Here is a 19,840-nt window from a genome sequence, read left to right on the forward strand (position 1 = left end):
GAAACAGTGCTCAAATGACATGGGAACATCATGGTGAAGACCCCTGGAAGCATTCTGACTCCCAGGTCACAGTTGTGAACAATGTTATCAGTCTTAAGCCATTTTTACAGGCGCACAATAAAACATACAAAAACAAAACCAAAATGGATTTTCCTAGGAACATCCTTTCCAGGGTAATGACTTTTATATAAGGAGAAATAAATAACCCAAAACAAAAATGTCTCTCCACCAATTGGGCTATGTTCACATGTAGTGTATTTGATGCGTTTTTCAACTTTACCATTTCTTTCAAGCAAGACAAATGCATTCACTGGGAGTAATTTTAACAGTTTACAACCTTATTTGGGCATGTGGTGTGTGACACATCATCAGACACATCCTGTTTCATTTATGAAGGAGGGACTCTGAAAGTCACAAAGTCTGTTTTTATAGGGCCTGCAGTCTGCCCTCACTATTTTTAGACAGCCATCAGCCAACTATGCTTTGTTCCCATTAATAAACATTGGATCCCTTATACTATTTTTGCGTATGCGGTGAGTGGCAGGGCTGCCCAAAATTTGGACGCACCCCAACAACCCATTGAACAGACATCATGGATGACCACATGCAACCAAAGCTCCAAGTATTCATTTAGTACTCCCATATAGTGATGAGCGAATGTGCTCCCCACTACTCGTTACTCGCCCGAGTATCACGGTACTCAGTGTACTCGGCGAGCACCAAGCATTTCCGGGATTACTCAGCGGGAACTCGGGTCAACACCCAAGAGACCCAATCACGCTGCAGGGATTGTCTGCCAAGCAATGAAACTCCACAGCCATCTTTGTTGTGGTCGTGCAGTGATTGGCTGGCCGAACAGCATGATCAGGGGTATAAGAGACCGGACGCCACCCTGCTCGGCGCATTCAGCTCCAGATTGAGATAGTGTACGGAGAGCTGCAGCCTTGATAGGGTCAGAATTGGGGATTTATTAGTGAGTGTGGGGTCTACCATCCTAAACTACTCACATCCAGCTAAAGCAACAGTCCTTCTAAGGACTAATTTCGGAGTATATAGGTTCCAGCGCTAGGTATGTAGGGGATTGTACGTCGCTATATACACATCAGTGCAAGGCCTGCAGGCACTGTATGTGTGTATATAGATCATTGCATACATCAAGAGGGTCCATTCCCTTCCTGTGTTCTGGTGCTGCTGCTGCCACCTGTAGGATATATTAGCCATATAAAGCTAGCCCCAGGTGTAATTGGAATACAGGCCACACATTTTTTGGTGTGTTATCTCTGTGTCAGCTCATATCTGTGCGTGCTCAAAGTTTGGCCAGTTTACGACGGTTTTCGTTTTTTGCCTGGCTGTCATTGTAGTTAAATACAGCAGTATTTAGTCCTCCCCCCCAAAAAAAATACAGGCCACACATTTGTCGTAGTGGTATCTTCATGCAGCTCATATCTGTATGTGCTCAAAGTTTGGCCAGTTTACTGTGGTTTTCTTTTTTTGGCCTGGCTGTCACTGTAGTTAAATACAGCAGTATTTAGCCCCAAAAAAGATACATGCCACACATTTGTCGTATTGGTATCTCCGTGGCAGCTCATATCTGTGTGTGCTCAAAGTTTTGCCAGTTTAGGGCGGTTTTATATTTTTATCCTGGGTGTAACTGGACTTACATACAGCAGTATTTAGCCACAAAAATTTAAAAAATAAACAAAACAAAAAAAAGTGGTAGTGGTATCTGCTCTGCGTGCCAGCTCATATCTGTGTGGGCTCAAATTTTGGCCAGTTTAGGCCGGTTTTCTTTTTTGATCCTGGTTGTCACTGGACTTATATACAGCATTATTTAGCAAACTATTAAAAAAACAGGCCACACATTTTTCAGTGTGGTATCTGTGTGTCAGCTCATATCTGTGTGTGCTCAAAGTTTGGCCAGTTTACGGCGGTTTTCTTATTTTGTCCTGAGTGAAACTGTACTTCTATACAGCACTAGTTTGCCCAAAAATAAAAAAAAATTATTCAGTCTGTTATCCCAGGCTGAGGCCTGGTGTATCGGTGGTGTAAAAATCTTTGCTTCGCAGGCATACATTGCATAGTTCTGTCTGCTAGCCTTGTTCTATTCATTATTTTGTGTTTTCAAAAATTAACACAAAACCTAAAAAAAATGTAATACAGTCTGTTATCTCAGGCGCCTGGTGTATCTGTGGTGAAAAAATCTTTGCTTCGCAGGCATACTGATCACATATAATTTTTCTCCAAATAAATCCATTTGTATTGAGCTTTTCAAATATTTCAGTAGTCCATTCAAAATGGGCAAGGCAAGGGGCAAGGGATGTGGAAGTTGACGTGATGTTGATGGTGCATGCAGAGGACGAGGCCATGGCCAAGCTGAAAGTGGACCACAGCAAAGACCCACGTCTTTGCGTTCGACCTTCCTGTCCCAGTTACTAGGGGACCGCAGTACACCACTATTGAAGCCAGAGCAGTGTGAAACGGTTGTTGGTTGGATAGCGGATAATGCTACCGGTCACTTAGCCACCACCACCATGTCTTCCACACGGTCAAGTCTGAGTAGCTGTGAGTATGGACCTGATATTACTCACTCTGATTCTCCTTCCTCCCACCATGCCGAGTTCCCTAAGACAACTGATCCCACACTTGGACCCTCCGAAGAGCTGTTCAGCTTTCCATTTGGAGATTCGTGTCTCTAGCCCGGTCCACTTGAAGCAGGGCAAGACGATATTCCATGTAGCGATGCACAAATCTTTGAGCAGCCACGGTCACAAGAGGTGGACGATGATGAGACACAATTAACGGAAAGTCAGGAGGAGGAGCAGGGTGCGAATGTGGAAGACGAGGAGGTGGATGACATAGTGACTGACCCAAACTGGCAGGAGGACATGCAGAGCGAGGACAGCAGCACATATGGGGAAGGTGGCATATCACCCCAACAGGCAGGAAGAAGCAGTGTGGTAGCCAAAGAAAGAAGGCGTGCATCCATTCCCTGTAATACCAAAATGACGAAAGTTGCCATTCCAACTGTTACATCTTCCCGAGGCTGGTTATTTTTTAAAGACTCTGCCAATAACCCCAAACAGGCCATTTGCAGCACTTGCCATGCTCGCATCAACAGGGGTAGCAAAACTACCAGCCTGACCACCACCAGCATGATTAGGTACATGGCAGCAAAGCACCTAACTTTGTGGGCCAAATCCCAGGCTCCAGGATCACTGTCTGCAGGTGACAACACTGCTTCTTCCACTGTTTTGTGTACAAGCCAATCCCCAATTCACCGTGCCTGTGAAGATACCTCGGATCCTGCACCTGTTGCTGCCCACAATCAATCAGCACCATCATCAGGCCCGTCCATGTCCTTGTCCCAGCCAAGCCTTCAGTTGTCTATACCCTAGTCATTGGAACGCAAGCGGAAATACGCAGCCAATGCCCCACAGGCCACAGTACTTTATTCGAACATTTCTCGTCTGCTTGCACTCGAAATGTTGCCTTTTAGGCTCGTTGAAGCTTTCCACAACCTGATGGCGGCGGCCGTCCCAAGGTACTCGGTCCCCAGTCGCCACTATTTCTCCCGTTGTGCCGTACTGGCATTACACCAGCATGTGTCCCACAACATTACCCGTGCCCTCAACAATGCTGTTACTGGGAAAGTCCACCTAACCACGGACACATGGACAAGTGCTTGTGGGCAGGGATGGTACATGTCATTGACGGCACATTTGGTTAACATAGTGGAAGCCGGGACCCAGTCAGACCTTGGGATGGAACAAATCCTCCCCACATCGAGGATTGCGGGCCCTACATCAATCAGGGTTGCCCCCACAGTCTGCAGCTCCTGTACATCCTCTTCCTCCTCTTCAGCCTCCATCTCTGAAATAAACACATCAGTCAGAAGCTGGAAGCACTGCCTCAGCCAAGCTGCAACAAGCTGTGCTGAAGTTAATCTGCATAGGTGACAAACCGCACAATGCAGAAGAGTTGTGGACAGCGCTGAAAGAGCAGTCAGATATTTGGCTGACACCGCTGAACCTACAGCCAAGCATGGTCATGTGTGACAGTGGCTGGAACCAGGTGACGTCTCTCAGGCAAGGTGAGCTCACACACGTAACTTGCCTGACCCTGCTTCTGATATCCCCACGCATTGGAACTCTACACGGCATATGTTGCAAAGGATTTGTGAGCAGAAGAGGGCAGTTGTTGACTACCAGCATCAACAAGGCCGTCGATATTCAGTTTAGACTCCACAGATAAGACCTCAGGAGTGGACATGGATGTCAGACATATGTACCATCCTCCAAAACTTTAAGGACTGCACCAAGAATGCCATAATTAGCATCACCATCCCACTTCTCGGCATTCTGAAAACCTCTCTGCTCACAAATAAAGAGGATGTATTGCTGGTAGAGCACGAGGACATGTAGCAAGGAACCATACAGGGTGATTACACTCAGCCCAGCCTCATATCGTCACAATGTGGACTGGTAGACAATGAGGAGGAGGAAGAACAGGAGTTACTTTCATGCGCTACAGACGGTACTACAAGCACAGCTGTCACACCGTCTGTTCGGCGGGTATGGCCTGAGGACAGGGAGGATGAGGATGAGGAGAAGGAGGACAGCATGGTCAGTCGTTCTACTGGTGAGGACTCGGCAGTCTTGCCTGTTAGCAGTCTGGCACACATGGCTGACTTTATGTTGCACTGCGTTTCCCGTGACCCTTGCATTATAAAAATTTTCGGTGACGCTCATTACTGGTTGGTGACACTTCTAGACCTACGCTACAAGGAGAACTTTCAATCTCTTATTCCAGAGGCAGAGAGGTGTACAAAAATGTTGCAGTACCAGAGGGCCCTTGTAGCGGAATTACTGAAAAAATTCCCATGTGAGAACGCTGGCAGCAGACGTAAGAGTTTGTTGTACAACCAAGGAGTCCTAGCGAGAGAGACAGAAGTACAATCCAGCTCAGGCAGGGGAACAATGGCAAAGTTCTGGGACAGTTTTCTCAGAACCTCCCATCGTGCCGGCACAGAGGCAAGGGGTGCTGGCACAAGAAGTGCAATGTTTGGGAAGATGCTGAGGGAGTACCTTGCAGATCGTACGAACGTCCTCCGGGATTCCTCTGTGCCTTTTAACTATTGGGTATCCAAGCTGGACAAGTCAGAAAATATGGGAAGCAAGGTGTGCCACAGTCCGCGCTGCTGAGTCCACAAAATCACCTGGGATGCAAGATGTTGTAACAAAGTACTTCTTTATTTCTTCCTACGCGTTTCGGCGCCCTTCCTGGCACCTTCCTCAGGGACTCAGCAGCGCGGACTGTGGCACACCTTGCTTCCCATATTTTCTGGCAGTTTTTCCATGTTGGAGTGGTCGGTGGAAGTCCTGCAGCAGCTGATACTGTGTTATGTCTTCAAGCCAGTTGTGGGTCACACAACTGGAATAGGTGAGTGGAACTGCATTATACCACTCACATTGTAGTGTCACTAGTGATAGGGCACTATTGCGCCTCTTGTTCCCCCAACCTTTTTGTATTGAAGCTGGACACGTGGCATGGACTGGCTCTCTACACCTTGGAGGTCCTGGCCTGCCCTGCTGCTAGCGTTCTGTCAGAGTGGGTTTTTAATGCCGCTGGTGGAATTATAACAGATAAGTGCATCCGTCTGTCAAATGACAATGCTAACAGGCTGACTTTTATAAAAATGAACAAGGGCTGGATTGGGCAAGACTTCTGTACACCACCAAATGAAAACAGCGAAACATAACCTCAAATACATTGTCTTTTTTGTGGAGGTGTATTCTCATGCACCTCTTCACAACCACACATGGGTATCCGCTTCCTGATTTGGTCTGTTTGGTGTTATCCTCCTCCTTATCCTCATCCACAACCAGTAGAACACCAGGGTGAACGTATTCCGTGAAACCAAAACAAATGTTACTCCCCAGGGGGAACTGCATAAAAATGAGATGTATGTATATTCTTCCCATTTATTCTTATATTTTTCAGTTTTACTATCTCTGGACCATCCTCTTAGGACCTAGTGTATACCTCTATAATTGAAAAAGATTGAAATACTATTATATTATATTTTAATTTATATCCCTGTCTCTCAGCTGTTGCTAGGGACAAACATATCTCGTTGGACACATTCTGGCTTCATATCTATGAACCTGTGTTCACCCCTCCCTTTTGTTATTTTCTTTCATAGGTGGATTCCCATTTTTTGTTTATTTGTTTGATTTCAGTATGATTTATCATTATGTCTCCTCATTCTCCACCACTAGATCACCAGGGTTAACAGGCTCTGTGCTGCTACAGCCATTCAATTTTTGGCAAAGGATGTCTATGATGCCCACAGTATATTTTTTAAAAATTTATCCCCATGGGGAAATGTTTGTCAACCCATGCACTGCATGTATGGGCATTACAAGTCTAGGAGACCCACTCCTTTACATTGGGCCTAGTTTTTAATGAGGCCTTCATCAATGTCTCCTCATTCTCTGCCACTAGATCACCAGGGTTAACGTGTTCTGTGCTGCTACAGGCAGTACAATTTTTGGCAAGGGTGTCTATGATGCCCATAGTATATTTATTCAAAATTTACCCCCCATGGGGAAATGTTTGTCAGCCCATGCACAGCGTGTATGTGCATTACAAGTCTAGGAGACCCACTCCTTTACATTAGGCCTAGTTTTTAATGAGGCCTTCATCAATGTCTCCTCATTCACTGCCACTAGATCACCAGGGTTAACGTGTTCTGTGCTGCTACAGGCAGTCCAATTTTTGGCAAGGGTGTCTATGATGCCCATATTATATTTTTAAAAAATGTACACCCCATGGGGAAATGTTTGTCAGCCCATACACTTAGTGTATGGGCATTACGAGTCTAGGAGACCCGCTCCTTTGTAATGGGACATTTATTTTAGGAGGCCCTCCTCCATGTTTCTTCCAAGGGCGGATTGGGGTGCGTGCAAATTTGGGTCAAGGCATCCCTTGCACTCAATGCATAAGGAAACTGTATGGCAGGACCAACTGAAGACTGTGAAGTGGGTTTTCATTTGGCCTTCCAGTATCTGGGTTCAAAGGCATATTGGGGTGCATATGACTTGATAGCAAGGCAGACCTTGCATTCAATGCAATATTTTTTCAGGAGGCCCTCCTGTACCTCTCCTGAAAGGGATATTGGAGTTCGTTGTAATTCTTGGCAGCCCAGCCACTCACTGCATAGGCAATAGCAGCATAGAAGACCCACTGTTTAATAATGGCCCATTAAGAATATTAATGCCGCCTGATGCCCCTCTAAAAATAGGCTTTGTGACTTTAAGAGTCCCTCCTTCAGAAATGAAACAATATGTGTCTCCTTATGTGTCACACACCACATGGCCAGCTAGGGTTGTTAAATGTTACAATGACATTTCCCAGTGAACGCATTAGTATTGGTTGAAAGCAATGTTAAAGTTGAAAAACGCATCAAAAACGCTGCTTGTGAACATAGCAAAAGTGGGGAGGAACATTTTGGCCTGGGGTTAATTATTTTGCCTTATATACAAGTCATTAACCTGGAAAGGATGTACCTTAACACATTTCCCAGCAAAATCCATTTTGGTTTAGTTTTTGTATGTTTTTTGGTGCGCCTGTAAAAATGTCATGAAACTCTGACAACATTGCTTAAAGCTGTGACCTTGGAGTCAGAAATGCTTCCAGGGGTGATCCCCATGATGTTCCTCTGTCATTTGAGCAGGGTTTCCATCATTTTCTGACATTTTTAGACCTTAAAAGGATCCCTGGGAGGGATCGCGGTAAAAATGCTTGGGTCCCTCATAGACTTACCTTGGGCTCGTTGTTCTGTCCGAATACCCGAGTATTCCAATTTGCTCGGCCTGAACAACGAGCACCCGAGCATTTTAGTGCTCGCCGATCACTAGTAATTGCTATAAATATCTGGATAGAGGTCACCCGGTCATGTCATGGTGTGTGGAGGAAAGGGAACCCCACGCTTATCGCCACACAGCGTGGCTTCCTCAGCAGAAACTTCCAATTCCTATTCTAGAAAGACCATGGACTCATTTGTCCATGAATTTCTTCACGTATTTGCATTTGTCTGGAGGGAAAACAGTTATTTGGGTGGTAATTGACCGATTCAGTAAACAGGCTCATTTTGTCCCGTTATCAGGGATACTGAATGCTGAAACATTGAGGCTGTTTATCAATCATGGGGTGAGATTACATGGAATTCCTTTAAACATTTTTTCTGAGACAGCATGGAATCCCTCTGAACAATGTTTCTCATGGGGGGTGCAATTTGTCTCCAATTTATGAAGGGCGTTTTATATCAAATTGGAGATTGATTTGTCATTTTACTCTGCCTACTACCAACGGTCAGACAGAAAGGACAAATCGTTGGAACAAATTTTAAGATGTTTTATGGTCGTTCATCAGGAGGACTAGTCCTTGTTTTTACCTTTTGCTGAGTTTGCCTTTAAAAGTCGGGTCAATCAGCCTAATGGAACCTCACTTTTTTGCAATTATGGTTTTCATCCCTAGTTTGGTGAATTTTCTAGGATGAGTTCTGGTTGTCCTGGAGTTGAAGTTGCCATACACAGACTTGGAGATGTCTGGAGGGGGGTTCAAAAAAATGTTGTGGTGACTCAGCACTGCCAAAAATAGAAGGCTGGCAGGAAACCTTTGGCCGGTCCCATCTTCAAAGTATTGGTAAGGTTTGGTTACCATCCAAAAATATTAAGCTGAAAATACCATCAGTGAAGTTGGGTCCTAAATATATTGGCCCATATGAGATTATGGAGGTAATCTGGCTGTCTTTAGATTAAAACTTCCTCCATCTCTTTGCATCCCTGCTAAAAGAGTTTATCCCTTCAGTGTTGTCTGCCTCCTGTGGTTTCGGCTGATGGATGTTTAGAGTATGAGGTACAGAGGATCGTGGATTCTCAGAGGGTGCATAATTCCCTCCAGTACCTCATTCATTGGAGGGAATACAGACTTGAGGAGAGATCCTGGGTTCTGGCTAGTACTATGAAGGCCCATAGTAGGTGTCCTGGGAAACCTGGGGTCTGGAGGCCTCTCTAACAGAGAGGGTACTGTCACAATTCCTCCACTTAGTGTGGTGAGAGGCAGCTCAGCCATCCAATCCAAGTCTGAGGTGTGAGGGGTGATTGACAGTCCAGTTGCTCAATCAGGGCTGGGTAATACTTGGCTTACTGCGGGTGTCAACTGTTCAGAGTGATTTCCTGGCTATTTAGCTTGTTTTCTGCCTGTGACTACTGCCAGTTGTAGCCTTAACTCAGTGGAGCTTGTTTGGCTTGTTTTTCATTGCTATGTATCTGATCTATTGGGGCCCGACCTTTTTCTTGATCTGCTGCATTCCTGGAATTCTGACCTCAGACTGTGACCTGACTATGCTTTTGCCTTACTCCTTTTTTAAGATTGATCAGCGCCCTCCTTGGTATCTCACCCTAGACATCTTGACTACCCAGCCTCACAGCTTGCCCGTGAGTTGTGACTAGCATCACAATGTATTTGAATACTAACTACAATAAATTTGTTGCTATAGCAGATGGGGAATCAGTGCAATGACTGGCAGAGAGTGGACACATGCACATACCAGCTGATCAGAAATTAGAGCCTGCTGCTGCATTAAGTATAGTTTGGGGAGGAGGAGTTTAGTGAAAGTAAGTCTGATTACTAGAAAGTTGCAGTGGTCTAGATTAGAATGAATTAGAGTTTATGGTAAGAGTTTTTACAGCTTAAAAGGTAAGAAAAGGATGGATTCTGGAAATATTATTGAGGTGTAGGTGACATGAGTAAACGAGTAATTGTTTATTGGAAGTGAAGGAACTATCTGAGTCAAATATAACCCTAAAACTGCACACAGTTTGGCATTCTGGTAGAGCAAAATATGGAAATAGAGGAATCAGGTTTAAGTTTAATACAGATAGTGCAAGGGTCGCACGGGCCAGTGTGTTTTATTTCAATCTTTAACAACCGTGCAACAGGTTCTTCAGGGTGTGTGTATTTTAATACTCTGTAGATGTATCCCTTTATAACTACATGTTATAAGATAGTCTAGGAACCAAAGACTTACAGTATGGGCAAGAAAGGATTTAGTCCAAGTTAGAAAAATAAACTGGATTTTATTTAAGAACATGATAGAATTATTATGCACAGAAAAGTAGGTGAATGACTTGCTCATCGTTCCTTCTGTTTCCAAAAGGTGCACATAAATAGTGGTTCCACGTGGTGTCACATAACTAATACAGTATCCAGCAGTTACACTCATTACCTTTCACTTGCCCTTCGTCCTTCCTGATAGTACTTTTCTTTCCTCCTGCCTGCAGCCTACTCACTGTGTGCAATCTTTGACCTGGTTGGTCTAATTATACTTCATCCTCTAAATTACAAGTCAAGCTTATACGTAGCCTTTTTCTCTGTCACCTCTGCTTTCTCTGGGTCCCCACAAACAAACAGCTACCTTTCTGGAACTCTAACTGAGCATCAATTAAATATCACCATAGACCAGGCTTCAGTATTGCCCAGTAAGAATAAAACTGAAACTTAAAAGATTATTTTTATATCCAATTTAATTAGATCAAAGCTATACAAAACATTTGCAAAGTGCAATGTGTGCAAAGATAACAACAGCCCTTCATGCTGCAGATTAGTAATTAAATCTTAGCCTGGCATGTATATACTGCTTATAAGTAAAGTGAATATGTGCAAAAAGTGCATCAGATTTTATGCTGATGATCAAACGTTTTCTTTGCGTGTATATATTGCCTATAGGCATCATGACCCAATACAGAGTGCATTATACATGAGCATGACTTGGACAAATTTTAGAGTAAAGGACTAGATACAGTCCTGGTCATCGTTATTGGCACCCATGAAGTGTAAGTACATAATGTGGACTATCTCCTGTGTGGTGTAGTGACCACTATGTCCGCTAGGGGGAGCTGTGTGGAGGTTCCAAGAGAAAGGATGAGTGGCAAAATCCTGAAGGATGCTTATGTATCTCAAAGTGGGTGGCTTTGAGATGGAGACTTAGTTATGTGTTGATCAGCAATGGTATTGCTGAAGTATTGTTTCAAGGTATAAGGGAGAAGTCTCCAGGTAACTCGGGAGTTGGGCGGGCGGGTTACCTACAAACCCACCCAGGGGTGTGTCTGAAAACGCCTGTTGTAAAAGGCTATGTGAGTGCCTGAGGGACCTGTGATGAGGTCATAGTCACGTGACCCGGTGGGCGTGGCTATGGACCATATAGTGTGGCCAGGGTAGGTCACATGGGGTGAATGCTGGGACCTGGTTGGTCCAGTGTGGAAGGTCCCGCAGAGATGGAGCTTCCTCCCAGACAGCACGTGTTAAGTGGCTGGGAGCAATGGCGATGTGTGCCTGAGAGTTCCCTGGAGGGAACGAACGTGTGCGGAATGCTGCAGCCGCATGAGGAACCCTGACTTGGGTGAGACCGTTGTGAGGCTAAGTGAGCCTGCGTACAGGACATTGATAATAAGAGTGAAGCATTATAATGGACGCTATGCTGGTAATGCTATTAAGTGAACTTTCTGTTGCTGCTGTGGTTTATGAGGTGTGAATAAACAGCAAGGACTGTATGATTTGATGGAAAATCCATGCCGGAACTGGCTTTTGTTCGCTGCAAGCGAGAATCCCCTAAGTAAATGACAGCGCTACCTCACACCTGAAAAAAATGAATCAAGGGAAACAATTTTTTTGTAAAGTGCACTCATGTTAAATACAAAAGAGCAAATTATAAACAATAATTTAAAACAAAAAACAATGGGAGGGAAAAATAGAAAAACCTAAAGCTTTCTGTGACACTAGTATTGGCACCCTTTACATTAAATGAGTATGGAAACACATTTTGACTCGCCTGTGGTAAATGTCAAATGAGAATCACCAGTGATTAATTGTTGGTGCCCATGTGACATGAATTAGCCAATGAATGATGACGTCTGGGTTTTAAAAACATGACATGGTAGACCCTGTTCCTTTGTCACAATGGTGAAGACAAAGGAACTGGCCATCAGAACAGCTATTAGCAAACACAAGACTTCCAAAGTGTATAAGGCCATCTCCAAAGACCAACCAAGTTTTAATTAGGGGTGCCTTTATTGCTGCACATGCTGTTTATTCTGTTTCTTCTTTGAAATCGCAACATGTAAGTTAAAAAACAATGTTGTACTGTTGTATTACTTTGGGCACCTAATTAAAAAAGCCTGAGGATATAATTTTGGTACATTTCAGTTTATTAATGAAGATATTGTACAGTATATGAAAAAAATGGTGTACTGTATATACCTGGCAATTGTACTGCTGGTGAAGGAAGATAAATGAGTGTTGCGTCCCTCTGCTCATCTGATGATGTCATTCTCATATATAATGCACTCTATACTGGGTGTATATACTAGCCAGGCTAACATTTCATTTCTAATCTGTAACATGAAGAGCTAATGTTTTCTTTGCACTTTGCAAATATTTTGGCTAGATTTGTTCAGTATGCTTATACATACATCCATCTTATCTTTTCATTACAAATTCCCCAATAATTACAATTAGGAGGGTTTTTTTTGTAAAAGATGTCCGGGTAGCTTAGAATATTTGCCTCCACATGATATGCTTTGTCTGCATAAAATAAAATAATACTGTATTTTCTAATCATGTGACTGCAACAATACAGATATATGACAATTTCCTGTAACATTTATATCTCAGTGTGTGTTGCTTCATTTTCAGCACTTTTTTTAAAAAAAATGTATTTGGTTTTAAAAATTATCTAATGAAAGATTATTTTTATATGCTATTTAAGGTTTCACTTCTTTGGTTACTGGGCAATACTGAAGCCTGGTCTATTTAGCTAGAAATGTTGACCATATATATGGTTTGTGTATCAATATAAGCACTTTTTTGGGGATAATTATTGAGCATTAATGAAGTCGATCCTTTCTATTTTTCCTAGACCTCCGTCCTGGTTCTAGGTTTTGTTAACTATACTCGAGATTATCAGCCACAAAATCAGTAGCAGAACTGGATCAGGATCTTTCTATTTTCATCCTTCTAGAACACACACACTCACACTTGTGTGGCCTTGGTTCTTGCTCCACAGTCTCTCACCACAGTAACGCTCAATGCCCAAATGAACTCTTTCAACATCCAGGGGTATATTTAAAGACAAAACTACTTGCTCTTTTACAGAATATTCTAAAAATTCAATTCATGCTTCAAGTACCATCAATGATCAATAGAAGCTACCAAAGCCTCCTCTTGCAGTGGCCAGCAAGGGAAACATTCACTACATGTACAGTATATTTTATATACAGTATAATTTACTCTAAACCACCTAGTAACATCCCACACAACATTTCCTAGCTGTAAGGATGACTGACTGTAACTATTCCCTACCTAATTGCCTGTTCCACCATAAATTCTACATAAAAATGATTGCATTAAACCATAATATTAAGCATATAATCACAATACTTTGCATCAATATAAAAGACTAGATGATGGCCCTTCTATCGCATCGGGTAATCTAGAGTCTCTGTTAAAATAAAAAATAGTGATATACTCACCTTCCGACGGCCCCCGGACTCTGTCCCTCCTCTCACCACGCTCCCGGCATCTTCCGGTCCCAGTAATACTTTGTGCGAAACACCGCTGATGACGTCGCGCTCTCGCAAGAGTGACGTCATCTCGGGCCTTTCTCGCTAATCATTACTGGGACCGGAAGATGCCGGGAGCATAGTGAGAGGTGGGACAGAGTCCGGGGGCCGTCGAAAGGTGAGTATATAACTATTTTTTATTTTAACAGAGACTCTAAACTACCCAATGTGATAGAATCGGGCCACCATCTAGTGTATTATACTCATGTTACACCCGGAGCTACTGTCACTGTTCTGCTGTTACCTAATGTATTGTACTCCAGTTACAGCCAGAGCTGCAGTCACTGTTCTGCTGTTACCTAGTGTATTGTACTCCAGTTACACCAGAGCTGCTGTCACTGTTCTGCTTTTACCTAATGTATTGTAGTCCAGTTACACCCAGAGCTGCAGACACCGTTCTGCACTTACCTAATGTATTATACTTCTGCTACAGCCAGAGCTGCAGTCACTGTTCAGATCTTACCTGATGTATTGTACTCCAGTTACACCCAGAGCTGCAGTCACTGTTCTGCTGGTATCTAATGTATTGTACTCCAGTTACACCCAGAGCTGCAGTCACTGTTCTGCTGTTACCTAATGTATTGTACTCCAGTTACACCCAGAGCTGCAGTCACTGGTCTGCTGGTACCTAATGTATTGTACTCCAGATTATGTACAGGACTGTGCCTGTGTAATGAGCGACGCAGCAATGATGCCTTTAATGGCTGTAATGTGCCTGTACAATAAGCAATGCGGCCTTGTTGCCACGACGACTAAGCAACTGTCGCTGATTGGTCGCGGCTTAACTGCCGCGATCAATCAGCAAGGCAGGATTTCCATTACAGACAGACAGACAGAATTAGACAATTATATAGTAGATAATACATTAGTGTTATGTAATAAAAATATACCATGCAGCAGTATACAAATATTACAAATATACCATTATATCATACAGTAAATATCTTCCAGGAGTGACACCTATATTCCACTTCTTTACAGGAGGAGATACAAGAAGTTCAGTTTCGAAAAGATTCGATTTCCGAGTCAGGGAAACCATGATGTTAGAGACAGCAGACAGACATTCATTGGCCTTTTGTAGTAGTACAATGGTGATGACAGCAGACACTGTGTCATAAGCATAAAGGTGGTAATGAAAGTCAAATCTGATGACGGTTTCTCCAATAGGGGTGGTATATAGAGAAAAGAGGAGGGAGCCTAGGACTGACCCCCTGAGGAAGCCCGATACTATGTGAAAAAGATTTGGAATTAGAGCCAACAAATATACATTGAAGGTTCAGTAAGAAAAGTTGTAGAATAAAGAGAGCAGTATCTTTGAGGTCCATACAATTCAGAATAGGGATAAGCAACTTGTGTCAAATGCTACAGAGAGATACAGGAAAGGAGACAAGAGAAGTGAACATTAGTTTTATGTTATAAACCACAAATGAACAAAAAAAAATCAGTATACCATGCCAATAAAATAGATATTTACTTTAATCAAATCAATCAATAATACAAGATAATATGCAAAAACACAATTTCAAGGCTACTACACAATGTGTTATAGGAGAAACCAATGCCAGAAGCCTGACTTACTGGATATGCAAATCAGTGCACACAAAGATTCACAGACACTACCACCATCTGTGTTGGCCATATAATGGTTGGCAGTACAAAGACTGCTGTTATGTAAACTTATGATGGTTGCTGTGATCAAAAAATATTTTCAAAGCACTTGCATAAAATTTGTGGTGTGCTAATGCGGTCCTCCACAGGCGCCCCAACGTGTGTTTCGCCCCTTCGTCAGGAGGCGAACCTTTGAAAATATTTTTTGATCACAGCAACCATCATTAGTTCACATAACAGCAGTCTTTGTACTGCCAGCCATTATATGGCCAACACAGATGGTGGTAGTGTCTGTGAATCTTTGTGTGCACCGATTTGCATTTCCAGTAGGTCAGGCTTCTGGCGTTGGTTTCTCCTATGACACATTCTGTAGTTGCCTTGAAATTGTGTTTTTGCATATTATCTTGTATTATTGATTGATTTGAATAAAGTAAATATCTATTTTATTGGCATGGTATACTGATTTTTTTGTTCTTTTGTGGTTTATTATCTAAGTGAGTTATGCCATTTCACTTTATGGGTTTTTGTGCTATACATTAGTTTTATATTAGTAGCATGTTCGAGACTTGTCTAATGGCAGTTTCTGTAGCGTGTATAGAGTGGAAAAAAAGATTTTAAAAGTTATAGAAGAGAGTCATCTGAAAGGATTAGACATGATTAAAACAAAAATTCAAGGAGTAGTGTGATAATTTGGATATTAGAAAAAGGCTGTAGCAAGCATAGCAGTTCTGATCAAAGGATGAGTTTAAGTATTAGGGTTATGAAAGATATTACTAGAGGTAAAAGAGAGGTTAAATATTTTGGTTAGGTGAGTAATGACAGGAGAGGAACTGAAGGAGATGTGATAGACTATTTACATTGATGCAGGTAGAAGAACGAGAAGAATCGAGAAGCCTGGTGACTTCTGAGGCTAGTTCAAAGGCAGAATGGGAACTTGATGGAGGAAAGGTGTTTGATAGATAACTTCTTATCGGTTATTATCATTTTTTTCTTTGAAATAAGGGGCTAGATTGTCAGCACTGAGGTTGGTGATAGGAGCCTGCAGTTTAGCACTAATAATTAAGTGAAAGGTGTCAAAGACTCATTTTAATGGATCATTGGATACTGATGGGATAAGGGTTGAGTGAAAAGGTTAGGCACAGAAATATTTGTTCTGAGCATAAATGTTTATTACAAAAAGAAATAGATGTAAATAGTTATGTCCCCAAAAGAATTGAGAAAAGTATTCAAGGTGTGATACCTTTATTGGCTAACCAGAGAAATTATATTTGCAAGCTTTCAAGGCTCAGAAGGCCCCTTCATCAGGCATACAGTATTCTGAGAAGAGATGACAACATTTATATAGGAATTATACAAGGGCATGAGAGATGCTTGAAAGATAGGTCAAGGAAATCAAATTAACGTTTTGGTATACATGTAGATTAGGTGGTGTATAACAAAACCTTAATTTGATTTCCTTGGCCTATCTTTCAAGCATCTCTCATGTCCTTGTATAATTCCTATATAAATGTTGCCATCTCTTCTCAGAATACTGTATGCCTAATGAAGGGGCCTTCTGAGCCTTGAAAGCTTGCAAATATAATTTCTCTGGTTAGCCAATAAAGGTATCACTCCTTGAATGCTTTTCTCATTTTTTTTGGGACATAAGTATTTACATCTATTTTTCTGGCTAACACGGTACCACAATATTATTTTGGATTGTACATCATTACAAAAAGAAAAAAAATATGCTAGTTACCTTTGAAGTTCTATCTTCAGCATCCATATCAGCTTCAATAGAGATGCAACAAGTTGTAAAACTGTTCAGGAAGCAAGAATAGAACAGTCTGTTAGTTGTTCCTTTATAACCTTTGTGCCTTTTCTAGGCAATTCATTAACTATATCCCTTTAGTAAAAGTTTTAAGGAAAACAAATCATAGGCTAATGTGTAATTATTAGCTCTTAGCTTGAGAGGCTAGAATAGCACTGTTAAGGCTTTTTTATTTGTCATTTACCAGAGTTAGCATCCTAATACTTTATATATAGTTAGAACTGACAATTATGCTTCTTTCACTAGAGAAAAGAGGTGTGGATGAAAACTACATTTTGTTAATAGAAAAGTTAAAAACTCAGTTTGGCACCAGCAATCATGCTGGAATTGATGTCAAATAGTCACAAAAAAGTTCATGCACATGGCCATATTTCAATGATGAACAACCTTAAGTTGTATAAAAATGAATATGGTAATTACAGTATTTTTTGGTGTTCAATGAAATGGGCAGTGTAGTGGTACCACCATGCCAAGACCAGAGGAGAGTCTGGGGTGGCATGACTAAGCAACAAAGCAAGGCTGACCCCAGATGCACAGCAATTGATGGTGCTGAGGTCCGAGAAGAGCCTGGGTAGGCGGGGACCAAGTGCTACACCATCAGGAGGGCATTAAACTAGAAGAAGAGGGGACAAGAAGAAAAACATTAGACTCAAACATGAAGCCAGATATTATACTGATGAAGGATATGAGGTGTGGAAAAGAAGACCCAAGACAACATACTCAGAGGGGAAGTAAGAAAATTTCTAAAACAATCCACAGGGAGGAGATTAAAACAAAACAAGATCCTCTAAACTGCATGCTCGCAAATGCCAGAAGCCTGAAAAACAAGATGGAAGAATTAGAAGAAGAAATATCTACAGCTAACTATGACATAGTAGGAATAACCGAGACATGGTTAGATGGAAGCTATGACTGGGCAGTTAACTTACAGGGTTACAGTCTGTTTAGAAAGGATCATAAAAATCAGAGAGGAGTAAGGGTTTGTCTTTATCTAAAGTCTTGTCTAAAGTCCACTTTAAGCGAGGATATTTTAGCAAAGGGAATGAGGATGTCGAGTTCATATGGATCAAAATGCATGGAGGGAAAATTGTCATTGGGGTTTGTTACAAACCCCCAAATAAAGCAGAAATCATGGAAAGTCTACTACTAAGGCAGATAGATGAAGCTGCAACCCATAATGAGGTCCTTGTTATAGGGGACTTTAACTACCCAGATATTAACTGGGAAACAGAGACCTTCAAAACCCATAAAGGCAAGAGGTTTCTGCTAATAACCAAGAAAAATTATCTTTCACAATTGGTGCAGAATCCAACCAGAGGAGCAGCACTTTTAGACCTAATACCATCTAATAGACCTGACAGAATAACAAATCTGCAGGTCGTCGGGCATCCAGGAAATAGCGACTACAATATTGTACCATTTCACTTGTCTTTCGCTAGGAGAACTTGTCAGTGAGTCACAAAACCACTGAACTTTAGGAAAGCAAAATTTGACAAGCTTAGAGATGCCCTTAATCTGGTTGACTGGGACAATGTCCTCAGAAATAATAATAATACAGATAATAAATGGGAAATGTATAAGAACATCCTATATAGGTACTGTAAGCGGTTTATACCTTGTGGGAATAAAAGCTCAAGAAATAGGAAAAACCCAATGTGGTTAAATAAAGAAGTAAGAGGGGCAATTAACAGTAAAAAGAAAGGATTTAAACTACTAAAGCAGGATGGCATTGTTGAAGCTCTAAAAACTATAGGGAGAAAAAAACTTGATCTAAAAAACTAATTAAAGATGCCAAAAAGGAAACAGAGAAGCACATTGCTAAGGAGATTAAAACTAATCCCAAACTGCTCTTCAACTATATCAATAGTAAAAGAATCAAAAGTGAAAGTATAGGCCCCTTAAAAAATTGTGAGGAAAGTATGGTTGTAGATGACGAGGAAAAAGCTAATATATTAAACACCTTCTTCTCCACGTTATTCACAGTGGAAAATGAAATGCTAGGTGAAATGCCGAGAGACAAAGAAAATTCTATATTAAGGGTCACAAATCTAACCCAAGAAGAGGTGTGAAACTGGCTAAATAAGATAAGAATAGATAAATCTCTGGGTCCAGATAGCATACACCCACGAGTAATAAGAGAACTAAGTAATGTAATGGACAAGCCATCTCTAAAAGTGAACCTGGAAATTATAGGCCAGTAAGGTTTTAATACGACAGGTTAGGACCACCCCGATTGTGGCTACACTTTGACGTTGGTGGGATGGTTTTTACGCTTTTTTTTAATCAAAAACTGTGTTTACTAAGTACCCAATGTTATTTATATGCACTGTTGCTTTTACTTACAGCAGGGTATATATTTATTTTGTTTCTGTCTTGAGCTTTATATAGTATAAAAGCTGTGGGGGAACAAAAAGTGCACAAGACCATTGGGTGATACCCTTTTAGCTACAAAGGAAAGGAAAATGAAGGTGCTCACTTGAGCAGGTTGTGTGCAGACACAACTCCTATGAACACCTGATGATGTCAGCTTCTGCTGCCTCCTGGCTGGGGATGATCTCCTCCAGGATAGTTGACCAGTTTGTATGATATCCTATCCGGTTGTGCTGCTGTAATAAAGAATCCTTGGGACCAAAATGAGTTAAACTGTTTTTATTTCCACAACGCGTTTCAATGCTGGACTGGTGTCTTTTTCAAGTGAATTATTTTTTCACTTGAAAAAGACAGTAGTTCAGCGTTGAAA

General features: G+C 41.8%; 1 protein-coding gene across 1 annotated transcript in view; it reads right to left on the reverse strand.

The window, feature by feature from the left end:
* SLC23A1 (solute carrier family 23 member 1) overlaps positions 1–17,120 on the reverse strand; it is a 260,181-nt gene extending 243,061 nt beyond the window's left edge. The window contains exon 1 of the mRNA XM_073573448.1: positions 17,029–17,120. Within this exon, the coding sequence (XP_073429549.1) occupies positions 17,029–17,055 (27 nt within the window). The 5' untranslated portion in view covers positions 17,056–17,120. The remainder of the gene's footprint in view (positions 1–17,028) is intronic.
* Positions 17,121–19,840: the final 2,720 nt, after the last annotated feature.

The sequence above is a fragment of the Dendrobates tinctorius genome, unplaced genomic scaffold (genome assembly GCF_039654945.1).
Source record: "Dendrobates tinctorius isolate UK_male_01 unplaced genomic scaffold, ASM3965494v1 ptg000035l, whole genome shotgun sequence".
NCBI lineage: Eukaryota > Metazoa > Chordata > Amphibia > Anura > Dendrobatidae > Dendrobates > Dendrobates tinctorius.